We start from the raw sequence: 20361 nt of genomic DNA, 5'->3' as shown, positions 1-20361 counted from the left end.
TCCTAATCCCACCATTTTCTACTAGGGTCTAGGACAGCATGAAAAAGGAGGAAGATCATATACATTAAAAAAAAAAAGAAAAAGAGAAAACAACTTTAAAGATGCAAAGAAGTCTACCTGCCCAGGTGGTGGGGAAATAGAGACTTTGTCTATTCTAGGAGCCCCACGATTCTGCAGAGCTGAGACATTTTGTTTTTCATACTATTTTAGGAAGATGCTCTCCTGCATAAGGGAAGAATAAATTAGAACTCCACTTGTATAATGCAGCCCTCTCTGTCAACAAACAGGGAAGTTGAAGCCCAGAAAAATGGTTATTCACACCAAATTAGGAGGAAAGTGGAGGCTACCTCTCTGCAGTGAAACCTCTCCTGCTAATTGCTCTTGCTTTTATGTTTAATGGTGGTGCCATGATTCCTTCATGAGGATCATATCTCACTGATTGGTGGTGCCTGTTGTCAAAATGCAAAGTGCTTTATTTCACCCTATCTCCTAGTTGGAGCCATTGGGCTCCACAGGTAGGTGAACTGACTAGAGTTGAAGAGGTGGCCTGTTGGGGGAGTCTACGCATGAGGACAGCTCCACAGCGAGCTGGGTTGACTCGGACTGTTCACCTGGACATCCTACTTCATGCATTAGGTTCTCCTGGGACCAGAGGCCCAGCCCAACTTCTACTCAGCTATTCTGCTCTCATGTTCTCTCGCATATGGCCGGAACCCTAAACCTGGGTACACCTGGCAGAGGTATCACTGGTCCTTGGGCTCCTAATGCAAAACCCTCCCTTCTGGATTGGGTTTCCAAGTTGTCACCTCTGGCCCGACTCTACCTGAGCTCCCATAGTTCCTGAGCTTCATGGGCCAGAGCCAAGGCCATCCCAACCCCCTTCCTCACCACATATACACAATTTTTGCCCTCACATGTTGTTGTGGAATTTGTAGACTCTACGTCAATTCACACTGGTTGGGAGAGACAATTTTTAAACTTTAAAAAAAATAACAACGCTTGACAAAAAGGATAATTGTCCAGATTTCAGGCTGTACAAAACTTGGAACTTTGAGCCTAATAGCAATGGGAGAGGGAAGAAGTATCTTCTCTTGAGGTAGGCTGGAAAGCTTTGGTTGAAGAGGTTAAGCCTGGGGAACTTGCTAATGACTTTTCTTGATCCAACTCATATTAATTAGTAACATGCTAGCTGCTGTAAGAAACCCCAAGGCATAGTAGCTTAACAAGATAATAGTGTACTATTGTTTAAATATCAGGCCTGCTTAGCAGGCAGTTTTTCTCTACAAGGTGATTCAGGGACCCAGGATTATTCAATATTTTGACTCTGCCATCTTCTAGACTTCAGGCCATCTTCTAGTTGTCTACATATAGCCAACTAAAGAGGGAAAAGAGAATGTGGAGAATACCTATCTACTTTTTAAACACTTTGGCTCTGAAAGGACTTGAAGCACTTCTGTTCACCTTCCTTGGACTAGAACAAACCATATGGCGCTACTGAGAACAAGGCAGGCTGGGAAATGTAGTCCTTGGTTAGGCAGCTGCTTCTGAATCACAACTCCACTCAGTGGAAGGGGAGGCTCCTGTGTCTCGCAGACATGGAGCAGCTTTATTGGCCTGAGAGGTAGCAGGAGTTTCTCACATTCTCAGTACTGCATTTTCCTTTTACTGGGTCTGCATGGGTATTTAGTAGGAAAATGAGAAGAGGAGGGCCAGAGCCACAAGTTAGAGTAAACTGCAAGTCAAATGTCAGTTTTCCAGACAGAGACTGGGGCCCAGAGAAGCTTACTCACTGCTTCATAGCCACATAACTAGCTCTACCTTCTTTCTCCCATATCTCACCCCCGTCCCCCAGCCCCTGCTCCAGGCCAGAAAACCCCACAGGAGTATAGAGGAACACTAGAGCATCAGAGATAAAGATTCCTCCAGTGGGAAGAGGTCTGGGTCAGAGGTTTTCAACCTTACTCAGCACAACAGGCCTTTGGGGTTAGATAACTCTTCATGGTGGAAGCTGTCCTGTGCATTAGAGAAAGTGCAGCACCATCTCTGCCCTCCACGCACTAGATGTCAGCACTCTCCTCCCAGGTGTGACCATTAAAAATGTCTGCAAACATTGCCAAAGGTCCCTATGGGGACAAAAATCACCCTCTGTTAAGGACCAGGGGTGTAGGCGCAGCTGTAATGTCCCAGAGGCAAATCAGGCTCCCGTGAGGGACCAGAGACAAAGACCTGGAGCTTCCTTCCAAAGGTGGGGCCCACGTTTTAACCGAGTTTAACTGAGCCTGAAACTTAGGTCCTTGGAAGCATCATCCCATGTGTATCTGCCACAGGATAGAGCCTTCTGGGAAATTAGTATTAGGAGGGCCCAAAACAAAAGCCCTCAATTACAGTAGGAAGAGGGAAAACCTTGGACAGTGAGACTCTAAGGAGGCTGAGTCAGCAGGCTTCAGTTGAAACATGGGAGCAGAAGGTGACCAAATAGAATCTCACGTGAAATATCCAGGGCAATGTCTGGTGCGCAGCAAATGGTCTACAAATGTTAGCTAACTACAGACCTTCGAGTTCATTCTGTCCCCCAGATAATTCTTCCATTTGAACACAGAAGGGTCATGTTCCAAGTGAATAAGGATTTAATGCAATTGCCGTTTGATTTAATTTCCAAATGCGTTTAAAGCGTTAAGGCAACACATCAGCATGCAGCTGGTGCAGCAGTCAAAATAAGTCAAGGAAATCAATACTTGTCAGGTTTTATTTATCTATATTTATGCCTTTTCAAAACTAAGCTTGTCTTCGGGCCTGTATGGAATACAATATACATATGTATCTCCTGGTTCGCCTACCCCCACATATGTTCTAGTTAAGTTTCCCACTTTCCTCCCATCTGTCATATTTCTCTTCCTATGAAAAGCTAGCGGTGACGTTACCCAAGAGTACGGGATTCAAGGGCTAAGACTGGGCAGCTGGCAAATGTGGGGATGATGGCGATGGGTGAACACAAGCATAAACATAGGGACAGCACTTTATTTACCAAGGCTGGACCTATCCATGACCCCTCTTCCAAATCTAGAGGAGTTGCACTATTTTTCCAGTTTCTAATGAGGATTTGAACCTAAGACCTCTGATCTGCAATCTGTGTGAGCTTGCCAATAGCAGCCACGGTAAAACAAAAAACAAAAAACAAAAGAAAAAAAAATGATGCAACCCATTCAGAAAAGTTCTGAGTGAAGAAAGACAACAAATAAGAACCTGAGCATCAGGATATTTTCCCACAGAGAATGAAGCCTGCAGAGAAGATGAAGGTGCTGAGGTTTCTCTGAAACAGTATCTTCCAGGAAAGCCAAGGTCACACATGGCGTGGGGGGAGTAGGTGGGTTAAGTCTGGCATGAAAAGGTGTTAACCTTTTAGACACAGGCTGAAGCAGACGTACTCTAATGGGCAGGACTCGGGGGAGAGTCGGGAGGGCTCGCCAAGGGGCTAGCCTTCCCTTGCCAGGCATTAAAGAAGGCCCAGAGGTTTTAAAATGACCGTCAGCATGACCACATGGTAGACTGGATGAGTAGCACGGTGACAACAGGTCCACTGAGACCTCGAAATTGCAACCAGAGCAGGACAAAGAAGGCCACAGGGAGGACCCAGGGAGTTACAAAGCTTACAGCTTCCACACCTAGGAAGAAAATCATGAAGAAAAAAATACTAAAAAGAAAAGACAAAGAGGTGCCCATAAAGGAGACGAAACATGCTCAGAAGTAGGAAGAAAATCTAAAACAATCATGAAAACCATAGGAAAGGCAGACGTGGTGAGGAGTCTGAAATGCCTGCAGGCTGTGAAGTAAAGATTCGTGAACTCGCCAGCGGATGTAGCAAATGTTTAGGCATCTTCTATAAGTCAGCTCTTGTCCTAGGTGTTATGAGTCCAACAGGAAATAACACCTATGAAGCATCTTCCTTCCTAGTGTAATATACAGACGTAGTTGATGATGCCAGGTAGTGATAAGAGCTAGGAAGAAACCCAAAGCACAGGATGATGGTGCAGATATAAGAAGCAGAGTTGGGTGCTATTTTAGATAAGGTGGTTAGGGGACGCTCTCTCAGGAGCCTGATGTCTGAGCAGAAACCAGAGTGAGCAAAACAAATGAGCCACACCATTATCTGGGAGAAAAGAATTTCAGGCAAAGAAAGAACAGCAAGTGCAAAAGTCCTGAGGTCAGAACTATCTTGGTGTGGCTCAAGGAAGAAGAAACGGATCAGTGTGGCTAGAGAAGAGAATAAAAGGACAAATATGGGGAGGGGGTTGTGATCAGGAATCAAAGAGACAGAGAGGGGCCGATTGAGAGACCATGTTAAAAAGTTTGGATTTTATTCTGAGTGTGATGGCAGCTTCTGGAGAGTTCTGAGCAAGAGAATGCCATGATTTAACTTGTTTTCAAATGATCGTTCAAGATGCTCCATCAAGAATAGACCACAGTGTCCCAGACAAGAAAAGCTAAAGGAGTTCATTGAAACCACACGAGTATTACAGAAAATGTTACAGGGACTTTTATAAGAAAAAAAAGTAAAATAGAAGATCAAAAATATAAATAATAAAAAGGCAATAACTACATAGCTTTCAACTACTTTCAATGTAAATGGATTAAATGTTCCAATCAAAAGACATAGACTGGTGTGCCAGCCCGGTGGCTCAGGCGGTTAGAGCTCCATGCTCCTAACTCCGAAGGCTGCCGGTTCGATTCCCACATGGGCCAGTGGGCTCTCAACCACATGGTTGCCAGTTCAACTCCTCGAGTCCCTCAAGAGATGGTGGGCAGCGCCCCCTGCAACTAAGATTGAACACGGCACCTTGAGCTGAGCTGCCACTGAGCTCCCGGATGGCTCAGTTGGTTGGAGTGCATCCTCTCAACCATAAGGTTGCCGGTTCGACTCCCGCAAGGGATGGTGGGCTGTGCCCCCTGCAACTAGCAACGGCAACTGGACCTGAAGCTGAGCTGCGCCCTCCACAACTAAGACTGAAGGGACAACAACTTGACTTGGAAAAAAATCCTGGAAGTACACACTGTTCCCCAATAAAGTCCCATTCCCCTTCCCCAATAAAATCGTAAAAAAAAAAAAAAAAATGCTTTGAATATTGAATGTCAATTATAATTAAAATATATATATGTATATATATAAAAAGACATAGGGTGGCTGACTGGATAAGAAAACTAGACCTTTATATATACTGCCTACAAAGAGACTCACTTCAGATCGAAAGACACACAGAGACTGAAAGGAAAGGAATGGAAAAAGATATTTCATGAAAAAGAAATAATAAAAAAAGAGCTTGCGTAGCAATACTTATACCAGACAAAACCCAAAACACTAACCCCAAAAGACATGTACATCCATATGTTCATTGCAGCATTATTTACAACAGCCAAGATGTGGACGCAACCTAAGGATTAACAGATGAATGGATAAAGACGTGGCACATACATACAATGGAATATGAAAGAATGAAATCTTGTCATTTACAACAGAAGGGATGGACATAGGGGGTGTATTATGCTGAGTGAAATAAGTCATACAGAGAAAGACAAATAGCATATGATGTCACTTATACGTGAAATCTAAAAATCAAAATAAATGAACCAACAGAACAGAAATAGACTCACAGATACAGAGAGCAAACTGATGTTTGCTAGAAGGGAGGGTGTGGGGGGAAGGGTGAGAAAGGTGAAGGCATTAGGAGCTACAAATTGGCAGTTACGAAATAGTCACGGGGAATGTAAAGTATAGCATATGGAATATATGCAATAATATTGTAATAACTATGTACGGTGCCAGGTGGGTACTAGACTAGTCAGGGGGATCACTTCGTAAGTTTTATAAATAGATATCTAATTACGATGTTGTATGCCTAACACTAATATAATATTGTATGTCAACTGAAATTGACAAAATAAAAAATATATGTAAAAAAAATAGAACTTAGTGGGGCAAGAGTGGAGCAGGGAGGAAGCTGGCATAGCCATCCAATTGAAAGGGGGAGGGGGATGTAGGTTAAGTCCAATGCAGTGATTGCAACCTGGCCCAGAAGCCAAATCCAGCCCTCTGCCTGTTTCTGTAAATAAAGTTTTATTGGCACACAGCCACACATTCATTTATATTTTTTTCTATGGCTGCTTTTACTACAACAGCAGAGTTCAGTAGTTGCGACACAAAGCTGAAAATACTGACTATTGTGCCTTGTACTGGAAAGGTTTGCCAACACCTGGACAGTACACGTAGTGGAGAGTGGTAGGGTTCTAGGTAGACTTAGGAAGAGGAGTTTACAGGGCAGAAGCCAGATTCCAGCCCAGGCTCTCTTACCCACGCCCGCTCTCTGACCGCTGAACAATATAGCCCCCCAGCTTCTCTTTGCCTCTGAGGGCTGGCAGAGAACAGGAATGGAAGCTCCAAGTGCTGTCCTGAAGGCAGCCTTCACAGCACGGCAGCGGCTATCCAGGCCAAATGCTCAGACTGGTTCCTGGCTGTGCCTCTTCTCCCTCAGCTGCCCTCCCTGGCTGTTCCCACCGATGGGAACAGCCAGCTTGGTTCCCTCGGGCTGCAGGATCCCTGTAGCAGAAGCTTCTGTATCCCACTTCCACCTCTCACACCTTATTATTTCAGTGAGTGCAGGCCAACTTCCAACTGTCATACCCGAGCCTCGATGGCTGAGGGCTTTGTCCAAAGCCCCAGGAGTTCCCCCTCTGTCTTGTGCAACAAGCCAGATGTGTCAGGAAATGAATGTCCCAGGAGCAGCTCTCCACAATAACTGGCGGGGGTGAGCATACAAATACCCCAACTCCCTCAGGCCTCAGGAGTCTGCACTGAATCCCAGGTTCCTTATTAGGACTGAGCTCCAGAGGCCCACCCTGGTCACTTGCTTGAAAATTCCCATCTATGAACGGCCCTTTCCCCCATGTCACCTCTCTAGATCCCAAATAAACCTCTTGCACTTAAATCCCTGTCAAGTCCGCTTCTGGGGGTCCCTATTCCATATGCCTCTGATCTTCACTCCTCTTCCAAACCCAGGCTGTGCCTTTCACCATAGCCACCTGCCTGACAATGGCTTTGCACTGGGCACAAGAAGGACCAGGGAAGAGAACAGATGGATGCAGAGGTCCAGCTTCAAGAGTGTGTGCGCCCTGCTGTCATGGACCATAGAAGGGGTCCATCAGAGCCCCCCGACTCCTACAGAATAAAGTCCCAACTGTACTCTCGTACAAACACTTGCAAATGTCCCCCTGCCAACATTCACAGACTCAAACGTCTCAAATCTAACCCAGGCCCCCAGATGGGATGGGACCACTCTTACAAGCCTTCTGAGACGTCTCCAAGCTGCATTACTTGTTCCACCCTCTGTATTTCCTCAGCTCACACCCGATTACAGGGCCTCCCATGATGGATTTTTGTAAGAAATGTGGTACAAGAAAGAGCATGGTCTGAGGCACAGACAGTCCTGGGTTTAAATCCTAGCTCTGCCACGCCTAAGCTGTGTGACCTCGGGAAAGTTACCTCACCTCTCTGAGCCTCCATTCCCTCATTTGTCCAAGGGGGATGCTAACAGCACGTATATCATAGGGTTATTGATAGGATTAGTAAGGTAGTATAGCAGAGGCCTGACACAAACTAGATGGCCATGCATTACAGGTGTGTATGATTCTTTCTGCTAGACCATAAGCTTATCACGCTACCCGACACATAGCTCGGGCCCAATAAACTATGATACAAATGAACACGGGGATGAGTCAGCTACTCCAGCCAGGCCATCGCTAAACCAGTGGCTGTAAACTCAAATGCCTGCAGGAACTAGAATAGTAATGTAAGCAGCATGGGCCAGCTGTGGACAGTGGTCAGCTGTGGGGTGCGCACCCCACAACACAACAGCCATGCTTCTCTGCTGCTGCCCTCCCAGTGTGCAGGCCCGATGTGACACAATTTCAAGAGACATATAAATACTAGAACAAAATGTTAAGAAAGAAAGACAACGAAACATAAATGAAGCATTTCTGAAACTGGTTTGGACCCATGGGCTGCATCTGATGACATCCATCCATCTATCCCATCAGAGGAAAAGAGAGAGACCTTAAGATGACTAAATTTAAATCTCCAGAGTACAGCTTATGACATTCCTTTAAGCAGCACAAGGAAAAAATGGACAATGTATTTGGGAAATATCCCTTAATATGATAGTAAAATATGATTATTGGTCGTCACTGGTGTAACTGCGTGGGTGTCCATTTTGTATTGGGATTACACATACACTGTCTCCCTCTTATAAGGATCCAATTAGATAGATTCAGCCCTATTGAACAGATGAGGAAACTGAGGCCCAGAGTGACTGCATGGTTTGCCTGAAGTCAAACAAACCGCTGGGGCCCCAAATGAGATTGCAACTCTGGTGTGTTTACATCCAAAATCCCTCCCCTTGCACCTACTAAGCTACCTTGACAGGAACTCCTCTCGTTACTTAAATCAGAACATCTGACTCTCAGCACCAGGATTATATTTCTTCTGGGCACTAATCTGCATATTGACAAGAGGGTTCTGAGCCCATGGTAGGTTGTTAAATGGAGCTAAAAGACAGGATTTAAAGATCACTACCAACAACAATTGTTTTTTTTATGTTAGCGAGTTTTCATCAGGTCACATCTGCATAACTTGGGGTGAAGATACTTACGTCCTTGGGATAAGTTAAAACACCTCGAAATCAAAGACACTAGGAAACCCAGAAACCGGAAGAGAATAAGTGCACTTACAAGCACTGGTCTGGAAAAGGTAGGTCAAGGGACCCGATTGTCAATTGAGCGAAACCTCAATTACAGAGTAATCTAATGTATACCCAGGTACATTATCACAACTCAATAAACAGCTCCTCAGAATTAAGTAACTCCAATTTGCTTTCATTTTGATCTGTGCGTCGCCCGAGAATTGGATATTACCTACACTCCAATTAGATGGCATCTTCAGAAGCACTGATGCTCACCGTCCCAAGATAGCACATTAGCCGTGACCAAGCCAGCCATAAACATGCCTGTTTAGGGAAAGACAGAGACCCAGCCTGGGCCTCCACTGCTTGGCCCAGTGGAAGCACCTGCTATGAACGCCGTCAGAGGAGCCACTAGCTCCTGGCACCCTCCCACACTGAGAGGCCCAGTGACTTCCCAACCCCAGCATGGCCTGAGTTCTGAATGAATGATACCAGGCAGACTGGGGACCAGGTGAACCCCATCACGCAAATGTTCCCAAGCTCACATGTTGGCCCCCACTTTTATATATCCTCTCTCCCTTTCCTTATGCTCAGCATATGACTGGGGAGAGAGTACTGGTCCCCACTTTGCAGAGGAGGCCTTAGATGATTTCATCAAGGCCACATGCATAGCAATTAAATCGGGATCTGGGTCACGTGATCTGTCCCCACCTTCCCACCCAGCCCTTCACTACCTTATACTTCTTTACCTGGGAAATCCTACCCACATCGGCAAGTTATTTATGTTATTGAACAGACACGCATAGGGCAGTGGGCCAGGCACTGTTCTAAGAACTCCTACAGCCACTGTCTCCAATAGTCCTCAGGACACCCTCCCCTCTGAGGGAGGTGGTCCTCTAGCCCCATTCCCAGACGAGCAGGCTGACGCTGACAGAGGCTAATGTTCAAAATTACAGAGCTGGGCCAAGATGGCACCAGGATTCAAACCTGGGCGTCCCAGCTCCAGAGATATTTCCTGTCTCTGAATTGGAACTCAACGGAGGAAACCTGGAAAAAAGACTTCCAGGGGTGGTTTTCTTTCTGTGACACCCCAGTATCCGCTTCCCACCTCTCAGCCCACCTCATCTGTGTGATGTGTAAACCAGGAAGAGGGAATTCAGCTCAGGGAGCAACCCCATGCCCTGAGAGAGCACTTAGCCCCTGAGAATATTTGGGGTTGTTGTTTTTTCTGAGATTTTCTCCCTTTCCTGAAAAAAGGAAGACTTTTTATTTTCCCTTTCTTTTACCAAATACAAACACTTTAGTATTAAAGTATTCAAGCATCCTGGCTCAGCCGGAGCAAGGGGCGCTAGAGGTGAGTGAGTCATTCTTCATAAGACACTTTCCCCAAAATGTGCTGGTTTGCTACCTTTGAACGGGTTCCCGGTCACACACTCCAGGGTGACAGCCTTAGGGTCACTGCTGCTTCTGGGCATCCCTGACTTGCATGATCTTGTTTGGTCTGGATACTACTAGCTCTTTGGGTGTGTGTGTGTGTGTGTGTGTGTGTGTGTGTTCAGTTTAGTTCTCCAGCAACCTAGAAGTTATGACTCTATTCTAGAGAGGTGGGGAGCATGAGTTAAAAGGGCAAGTAAGTGACAGGTCCAGGGACTCCTGTCACCTTGCCTGCTGTGTGGACCCTTTCCACCCTGTTTTTGACATCCTCACACCAGGTGCCAACAAGGCCACAACACTCAGACCCTCCAGGTGTGGCATAAATAGCATGAGCCAGGCCCGGTCGCACCTCAGCTCTGCCCCTTAGGACTGTTCTCTGTTTCTCCACCTGGTTGGAGCTGTTCTCGCTGCTGTAAAATAAGTGAAAACATGACTAAAGTGCAGAGCCACATTTAGGACGAGCTGAGATTGCCCATGTGAAGGCGCTTCTATATTCAAGGGCCCAGCTTCTAGCTTACCCCCAACTGAATGTAAAATAGGAAATACAATGCAATAGGGGAAAGAAAAGGGCACTAAAAACAGTGATATCCCATAAAGGATTTCATCAAGGGGTAATAAAACGGCACCAGGTTACAGGGAGCATCAACCCGCCATCACCTACTGAGGAAAAGACTCTGAAGGAGGCCACCTAGCCCCTTCCTTAAAACAGAGCAACAAAGGCTGCAGTGAGGGGATTCAGAGCAGTGGTGGTGCCTGGACCACACCCGCAAACCTGGCCAGTGCACTGCTCCCTCCAGGCTGAACTCTGGCCCCGGCCACACGGCCAGCAAAGGCTCCATCACATCCCAGAGAACTCCGGCCACCCCTCCAAACAAAGACAACAATGCCTCACCACGGAACTCACATCTTCTGTCCCACAGGCCTCCGCACTTGGCTTTCCAGACCTCCTCCCCCACAACTGGGGACATAAGGAAAGAAAAAAACATGCATTTCCTGGTTCCATCTGTCTGATGTGACAACTTCAGAATGCCACACTAGCTCCGGTAGTCATGGGCCCTATTCTTTCATGACCAACTCTGTGCCAGGCTCTTGCAACGTGCTCACAAGACCGTGGAAAGCATAACACAGTCCATTCTCTCGTGGGGCTTCCAGTCCAATGTGGGAGGCCACCATAAAGAAGGTATAATGAGTGTTTCAAAGGGGACAGCTCGGGAAATTACATATTCATGAAGTACCTGAAAGGCCTGCAAAGGCCACTTGTCACACAAATCAAGCCTAGGGCGCCAAAGAGAAAAAACAAAGATAGAAGCCTAAAGCAATCAAAATGATGGTTTCTTTTCTATATTAAGGGCACACAATGTAAATGATTTTTAAAGATGATTTTTTTTCTCTTAGTTGTTTTGTTCATGACTGCTTAATTTGGGGATCTTCAGTCTAAGCATTCACGGCTTTATGGTGATGAAATAAATTCCTGCTGAGACCAATAATCCATTCATTCATCCATCAGTCAACAAATATTTTAAGGGTGAGCCTTATGAAATGACTGATTGAACAGGTCAAAACAGCCAAACGGGCGATTTCATAGGATTCGGCGTGGTCAGCACTTGTGCCAAGCATCCCACTAAGCCTGAGGGGCTTCCTGTGAACCATGAATCAAACAGATAATGCCCCTCATTTCACAGAGCTTACATCCTAAAGGAAGAGATCGAAAATCACCAAATAAACAAATAAATGGAAAATATAATTTTGAAGTGCGATAGTGCTACTAGAAAAAGAGACAAGGCGATGTGATAGAATGTCATCAGCAGAAGAGGGGGCCAATGGAAGGGGGGTCTGATGACATTCAAGCTGAGACCTGAATGGTGACAAATGATTAGCCATATGAATATCCATCGAGAGTGAGAACAGCCCAGAAGAGAGAATCCCGGACTGCAAACCCCAGTCTGGTCCAGGCCAGGCGACCAGTTCCATGGGGGCCATCAAACAGAGGTCAAGAATTTCACACCAACCCATACTTGGACCAAGGAGCCTTCTGGCGGGTCGATCCATATTTTCACCTTCAAGCACACCAGGTACCATTCTACAGTTAGCATAAGAGGAACGGCTTCATTATTCCATCCACTAAATTATGCTATATTAAAATTTTAATTGGTGAACATAACACTGGAAAATGAGTACATTCACATGCTGCAGTTGCCAGTGTAAACTGTCAAATCAATTTTTTTTGCAAAAGCAATATTGCAACACAAAGAAAAATCCATAAAGATGCTCATATTCTTTGGCCAACCAATTCTATCCCTGGGGAATTTATCCAAGGGAATAATCTGGTTCAATAGAATAAAAATGTTCTCTTCGGAAGAGCTCCATCGAGGTGTTAATTGTTGCTCCCACAAAGGAAAGATAAAACAAAAACAAAAACATCTGGAATTACCTAACTGACCACAAGGAGGGAGATTTTTAAAAACTGGATGACTCAATTGATGAAATAGTCTACAACCATTAAACATTATAACAAAGATTACATAGACTTTCAAGAGTAAATGGGATACCCAGCTCCTTAAAAGAAGCACAAAAGGAAAGAAGGTGCATATTTTAATGGAAAGCATATCAAAATACAGCAAGGTGAACACGAACCAGAAAATCAAAAACAACTGAATCAAGGTCAGTGGGGTGGGGGGCAGGGGGTTATTTCAAAAGTCCTTCCAAAATATAGTCATTATATCATGTTTTCAATTAAAAAAAAAAAAATCCCTCAGAAACAATTGTACTCTCTGAACACTGCAACAGAATGCCACCAAAACACAAGAACATTGGTTCATTCTAACTTTAAATGCAAAATAAAGCCAAATTTGGAGAGGTCTTCTTTGTTATATAGCTTACAGGCTTTCATATATGAATCCTGTATGTAAGACCCAACTTTGAATTACAATGCAATATGGCATGATTTTCAATAACCTCTCGTTTTGCAGGGTGTGGGAGTGGGGAATTGGAAATTGTGTCTCATTCTCCTAAAGGAGAGGAGGAGGGGCAGCAGATGAGAAAAGGCCCCTTAACTCCTCCCTCCCCATTTGCAAGGACGGAACCAAGGAAACCCCTTAGAATCAACCAGGTGGAGAGAGGCCCCATGGTAGCACTCACCTTTCACGATCAGCTCGGCATAGTTGGACACACCGGAGCCACCGTCGGACCGAATTACACAGCGGTACTTGCTTACACTCCGCTGGGCAGTGTCCGCCACGCTGACCGTGGCCGAGAAGCGCCTGTGGTTGACCACGCGGGTGACCATGAGGGCCGTGTCCCTGCCGTTCCATTGCTACAGGACAGAGGAAGGGAGGGAGAGGAGAAATCATATCATCATATGCCCCTGGGTGACCCCAAGCACAGAAGCTCACACACACCCACCCCCACACCCCTGAGACCCATGATTTTCCACGATAAGGCGTTTCCGTGGCTGGTTTCCGGGAGTGAACTGATTCAAGAATAAGCTTTGCTGGTGAGCTGATTCAAGAAGGTGGATGCCTGGTGGTAAGAAGACAGGGCACAGGCTGCTTCTAAACACCTTGGTTCCTTGGTCAACCTGCATTTGGGGGTTAGCATTTAGCCCCTTAACCTTCCCCCCATTTTCCTTCATTTCTGAAGCAGAACCCACAAAGGGTTCCCCCAAAGACAGACTCAGGTAGATTAATGAAAACCCAGCCTATGAAGTGATCATAAACAGCGTGGTCCCCAGCCCCATGCTGGTGTCCAGGCACTCTACCCATAGGCTCTGAGTCTCACCCCACCAGGGACTATGAGTGGGGGCTTTTCAGCACCTCCCCTCCTGGGTATATGCTCTTTCCTCTGCCTGGAATTTCCTGTCTCTCTCTCCCTTAAAAACCCAGTTCAGCTCATCTGGGGGGAAGTTCCCCAACGGTCACAACGCCTTCTGGAAGCTATTCACTCTCTCTGTATAATGCAAACTTCCCACGCATTTTGGCCTACAAGTGTTTCCCACTGTAGACTGGAAACAGCACCCTGAGGGCAGCACTTCGCTCTTTGCACCTCCAATACTGTGTCCAGGAACCTCGCGACATGATAAACATTTCCAGAATCAAGGTAAATGCACCAGCATTTTTGTCTTTACCATCCTGAATCTGAGGGGTGATATTCTGATTTTGAATAAGACACTTTCACAGCACAAGTTATGATAACTGTAAGGCACATAGATGAGGATGCAGTTTGAAGAAATATTTACTAAGCACCCACTATGTGCCAATCCCTGGATCTCCTTTTCAATCCTTACAGTGTCATGTGAGGTGCATATTATTGCAGCTCTTAGAAAAATTCACGTGTCAACGAGGTTAAGGAAACATGCAGAGCAAGTAAGTCCCTTATTCAGGTCTTCCAACTTCAAGCCAAGCATTCTTTTCACTAAAATTCTCTCCTCGCTACCTGCTTTAATTTAATTTTTCCCAAAAGTCAAATTGAGCATTTTAACTGCCTGGTTGGATTTCGGGAAACCTTGTGATTTATTAGTTTCCCCATGTCCTGAGTCTTCCGAGATGCAATCTTCCCTGTTTCCTGCAAAAAGTGAACAGTTCCACCACATGAGTGACCAACACTCATCCATGTCATCTTCCATCGCCTCCCTCAGTGACGAGCCAGGACTGGAGCACAAGAGCAGGGGGAGCCAAAGTGCTCAGCTGTACCAAGCGAATGAGGTGGGACAGCGGGGGAGGGCCGTGAGCAGGAAGCCAAGAAGAACCACGGGGTAACCAGGGCCCCCAGCGGACTTTCTCCAGACTGGACAGGGAGATTGCAGGTGATGGTTTTCTTCTTCTCTTTACTTTTTGGCATTCTCTGACCTTTCCATCTCCACCATGAATTGCTTTTATACTTGAAACTAACAAAATAGCTGATATATTTTTTAAAAGCCATGGCAGTGTGAGAGGCAGTCATAACTCCCTCCCATTCCAGAAACTAAGCAACATAACCAGACAAAAACCAATGCAAGGAAATAGAAAGGGGCGGGGGCGTCATTAGAGTTGAAACTGCCAACGACCTGCCTCATGGTATAACTTGAACCAAACTATGACAACCGACCAGACTCCGAACACAGTTCCCCTTCCCAAAATAGTGCGAACAGGAAGTAGAGGAAATTCTGGCAAATGCCAGGAATGTGCCCTGATTTGAGGAAGAATTGGCTGAATGATTGGGAAAGCCTCAGAAGAGATGGAGTCGCCGAAGGAGCCCCCTTACCCCACTGGAGAGCAAAGCCCGGCAGGGCTACCGTGGTGGGGACGGTTGAGTGAGTGATGAGTGATGAAGGGGTGGGTGTCTTCTAATCTGCTTTATTTAGAACATCACAAACACGTTTATCTTTTATTTCTTTGTTAAGCTAATAGTGACTGAGTACTATGGGCCAATTGTCTTCCATGCGTTCTCATTAATTCCTCACAAAACTCAGTAAGGTGAGCGCACTTATTACTGCCATTGTATAAACGAGGAGGCTGACTCTCAGAGAAGTGAAATGGCAGGCCCAAGCTTGTGCAGCTTGGAAGTGGCAGAGCTGGGCTTTTAAGGCAGGGCATCCAGCTTCAGATCCCATCCTGAAAACACCATGTGTGTTGCTCTAATGTGGGGCTAACTACTCCCCCATCACTCACCTCCTCAAGTACCCCCATTCCCAGGTGTGGGAGAGTGTGGGTAACGGTTGTGACCAGGATCCACCTATTTGCCACCAATTTCTTAGCTGAGGACAAAAGTGAGTGAATGAATGAATGAATGAATGAATGAATAAATAAGCAAGCAAGCAAAGACAGGGTGGAGGGAAGGATGCTGTGTTGAAGGTAAAGGGGAATAAGCAAAAATGCTTATGTCCCAACGAAATAGCTCATGAGACACAACACTTTTCCTCAGACATCCAATGCTTTGAACAGCCAAGAAATTCCAGGGATAAAATAAGGAGAGACCAAGAGTGAAATCAACACACGGGCTCTAAGAAACATGAGCGAACAGGTGAGTGGATAAGAGAAAGTACAAAGAAAGAAAATAAGCTAAGGGAAAAATTATAACAATGTCAGCTGCAGAATTCCAAATGGCATTAAAAGTTGATTAGTAACGGAATCAACATTGTAGAAAATCAGTGACCTGGAAGACAGGCCTGTAAAATATAACCCAGAGAACAAGAAAGCAAAGATAAGAGGAACTGGAGAGAGACAAACTGATAAAACAGAGGCCAGACAACTAACTACCATAGAAGTAATTGGTATCCTAAGGAAGAGAGCTGAGTGAAGGGAACAGAAGCCGTATCCCAAGACATACTAGGTCACTTTCCTGTACTAAAGGAAGACCTAAATCTTCAGATTGAAATGGCCCACCATCTACTTGGTAAAATTTATGAAAACCACAATAATTGAGGTACGTGTTCATAAAAATATTGAATGTTAAGGATAAAAAAGTATTTTAAAAAATCCAGACAGAAAAAATAATGTACCCAAAGTAAATAAATAAACCAATCTGATATAAAACTCCTCATCTGCAACTGATTCCAAATCTAAAGCATCTTCTTCTGGATATGGCTGGTCCCCCAGTGGTCACAGGTGAGCTCCCAGGAGGATACAGGATTCAGACACTTGTAAGAGGAGAGGGATAGAGCTAGAGAAAGACAGGATAGGGACTGATAATAAAACACACAATCAGTTGTTCAATTTGTGCAAACTTGGCAGGTGATTTCAATTCTCTGAGCTTTAGTTTCCTCATATTTACAATGGATTTGATCCTACCATAGTGTCCACTTGATGGAGTTATTGTGATGAATAAATGAGACAGCAGGAAATATTTAGCACCTGAAGGCATATTCTGGTGTTAGCAGAACTCTCCAAATTAACCATGAACTTAGCCATGAAAACTGGGGTAAGCAGGATAAGGGCCCCCAAAGATGTCCACATCCTAATCCCTGGAACCTGTGACTATGTCACCTCACATGGCCAAAGGGACTTTGAAGATGTGATTAAGGATGTTGCCCTATCCTGGCTTATCTAGGTGGACCCGATGTAACCACAAGGGACCTTAGATGTGAAAGAGGGAGGCAGAGGGGTCAGAGTTAGAGAAGAGGTGGTGACAGAAGCAGAGGTCAGAGTGACATGATTGATGGCTTGAAGACGGAAGTGGCCATGAGCCAAGGAGTGCAGGTGCCTCCAGAAGCTGGGAAAGGTAAGGACATGCATTCTCCCCTAGAGCCTCCAGAAGGAATGCAGCCCTGCAGACACCTGGATTTTAGCCCAGGAAGACCCATTTCTGGCTTCTGATCTCCACAACTGCAAGGTAATAAATTTGTGTTATTTTAAACTAAGTTTGTATAATTTGTTACATCAGCAATAAAACTAACACAAAGAGCAAAGGGCTGCTTAAGTGCAAAACATTCCTTTTTCACATTTAGTTTCCATTTTGTTTTGATGTCTCCTCCACTATTATTTACTTTTCTTCTTAATGATGTTAGATTCTAGCGAAACCAAAGAGGATTAAGCGCATCCCCTGAACAAGTCACTTTTTTTTTTGTTTTTCTCTCAAACCACCAGGCTTCCTCCCATCGAAAGATAGGAAATTGCAGGTTGTCTTATAAAGTCTCTGGAAAATAGGCCTTTTGATAATCACACTTGTCATATTGGGAGCAGGCAAGAGCAGGACAGGGACAAGCAAGAGGGCCCAGAGCCCTGGTAGGAAATAGCACTGTGACGGACCAGGGGCAAGGAGAAACGAAGGTTAAGTTCAGAGAGATGAGCTCAGACGAAAGGGCAAGTAGGTACTAAAGGTCAAGGCAGATGAGCATATGAACCCAGGAACCCAGGAACAGAGATTAGAAGGGATTTTAGAAGATCAGTGATGGTGAGAGGCTGAAATGCCAGTGTGCTGTGGCAGCATAGAGAGGGGATTAAAGCTGAGTGAATGTTTCAGAAGCACAGGTCCCAGCCACTGTCTCAGCCCCAGACAGGGGTAGAAGAGAAAATTCAAGGGGAGAAAACAGGGGGGAGGTTTCATTAAGCAGGAAAAAACTCAGAAATCCAGGCCCACAGACATCTGAGCAGGTTTGAGTGGACAGGGAGGGGTGGGGCAGGGGATGCGCCAGGAGCTAAAATGGACCACAGCCCAGAGACAAGGTGTGGAGTGCAACTTCCCAACCAAGATGTCAGGTGCCATGCAAACGCACCGGGAGGCAAATGCCAGGGTGCTAGGAAAGAGGAGCAACACAGTGAAGAGAAGTCAAAGTCCGGGGAAAATCTAGAGAGAACCAAGATACGGATGACTTGCTTACATGATAGAATTCATTTAATCCTTTGAAAATCCCTATGAAGGTGCTTCTCAAAGGGTGGTTCCCGGGCCAGCAGTATAAGGATCTCCTGGAAACTCATCAGAAATGTAAATTTGTAAGAAAATTCCAGGGCTGATAGCCATCTGTAGATGTTGTTTATTGGTGTCGGCAGTCTGAGTTTTTCTTTCCCTTTCCTTATTCTATTATTAATCACACTGGAAATGTACTCAATGTTTAACAAAACATTATTTAGCAAAATGAGAGAGTGTGAAGTGTGGAAAGTATAATTTCTGCCCAAAGGAATTTACAGGCTGGGTTAAGATTCCAACAAGATAGCAAAAAGGGTAAAACATAAAGTCGAGTATTGAAATAGCATGTTTCATAGAGAAAAACAAGGTTGGTGTGGAAAGAGCGATGCTCTTAGAATGATCTAGAACAGTGGTTCTCCAACTATAGACCCCAGACTACTATATTAGCACCCACTGGGAACTTGTTAGAAATGCAAATTCTCGCCCCACCCTAGACTAATAAATCAGGAACTCCTGGGGTGGAGCCCAGGCCATTTTTGTTTAAGAAATCCTCTTAGTGATTCAGAATTGTGATAATGGATGAGATAGGTCCTATTAATATTCCTATTTTGCAAAAGAGGAAACTGAGGCAGAAAGAGGCCCAGGGGCACGCCTCAGAATCATAATCCTATGTGCATGCAAACCACACATTAAAAATGCAGACTGTCATTCAGTGAATCTGAAGTGGAACCTGAAATTCTTTATTTCTGCCAGCTCCCAGGTACTGCTGGTGCTGCTGTTCTAAGAACCGCAGGAGGCATTGCAATCCTTACATGACTTTGCTGAGTGACTGAGTTATGGTTGGGATCCAGGTAATCTGATTCCAGAGACTGAGGCCTTAATCACATCACCCAGCTGCCACCCAGTATATGACAGTGCACAGTTACCCTATGACTGTGTGAGAGGGTGGAACATGAAATACCATCTTGCCGAAAATGAGGGCTCCATAGAAAACAGGTGGAAAAATTCTGATCAAGGCCCCGATGCCTAGCTTTCTGGAAACTTCGTTCTTGGCTAACAGACTCTCAGAATATATTATTAAAGGATGGTATATCCAGTATGCGATTAGGTTCAGGTGAGGGTTTCTTAACCCAGTTCCATCGGTCTAAAGCAGTGGCTCTCACACGTTAGCATGCAAGGGATTCACCTCGAGGGTGATTCAATAGGTCAGGGGTAAGGCTGGATCAGTTGAATTTCTAACAAGTTCCGATGCTGCTGGCCTTGTCCAGGGTCTCCAAGCCTTGAAGGCTAAAGTCATCTGAAATCACTCAATGAAAAGCAAGGGGCTGAATCATACCAGAACACACGAATGGAAACATTCCTTCAATCCAGGCCACGTCCTGAGGCTGAGAAATTGGTCACTCTACAAAGATGCCCAGCCATGGACCAGGGATGGCACCCAAATCCAGCCCATGCCCCACTGGTAAAGCCATGAGTTCTGACTTGGGCTGACTGCATCCGCTTGGATGAAGGTTATCTGTTTTCTCTGCTCAAAGGCTCTGTCTGCTTGTCAAGCTATATGCCCATGGGGCTTCATCTGCCCAGAAGGTGAACCTTTTTCCGATTCATCCCTCCAGGGGCCCACGGATTCCAAATTGAACAAAGGCATTTTTTAGCTGAATCAGTGGTCCTGCTTAATCCTATTTTATAATCACATATGTCTCATCATGGCAATCGTTCCTTTGAAATCTCTGTTTTTTCTTGCTCCCCTTGAATCTGCTTGTCTCCCTCTTTTGAAACAACTTGCATTCCACCTTCCCTTAGCGTGTTTTGTTTTAGGTGGACGAAATTGCCTTAGTTTGAGAGTACACACTCTTTGCAAAAGCCAGGGTCGCAAATACCC

At 45.3% G+C, this 20361-nt stretch overlaps 1 protein-coding gene across 18 annotated transcripts in view; it reads right to left on the bottom strand.

Moving 5' to 3' along the window:
• Window positions 1–20361, bottom strand: part of PTPRT (protein tyrosine phosphatase receptor type T) — a 951833-nt gene that overhangs the window by 572155 nt on the left and 359317 nt on the right. For all 18 annotated transcript variants that reach the window (XM_074318303.2, XM_074318304.2, XM_074318302.2 and 15 more), the window contains exon 6: window positions 13299–13473. In XM_074318303.2, coding sequence (XP_074174404.1) covers window positions 13299–13473 — 175 coding nt within the window. The remainder of the gene's footprint in view (window positions 1–13298; window positions 13474–20361) is intronic.

The sequence above is a fragment of the Rhinolophus sinicus genome, chromosome 13, assembly GCF_057876585.1.
Source record: "Rhinolophus sinicus isolate RSI-liver-muscle chromosome 13, RSI-T2T, whole genome shotgun sequence".
NCBI classification, from domain to species: Eukaryota; Metazoa; Chordata; class Mammalia; order Chiroptera; family Rhinolophidae; genus Rhinolophus; species Rhinolophus sinicus.
The sequence above is the reverse complement of the archived record's forward strand: the minus strand, read 5'-3'. Positions and strand labels throughout refer to the sequence as shown.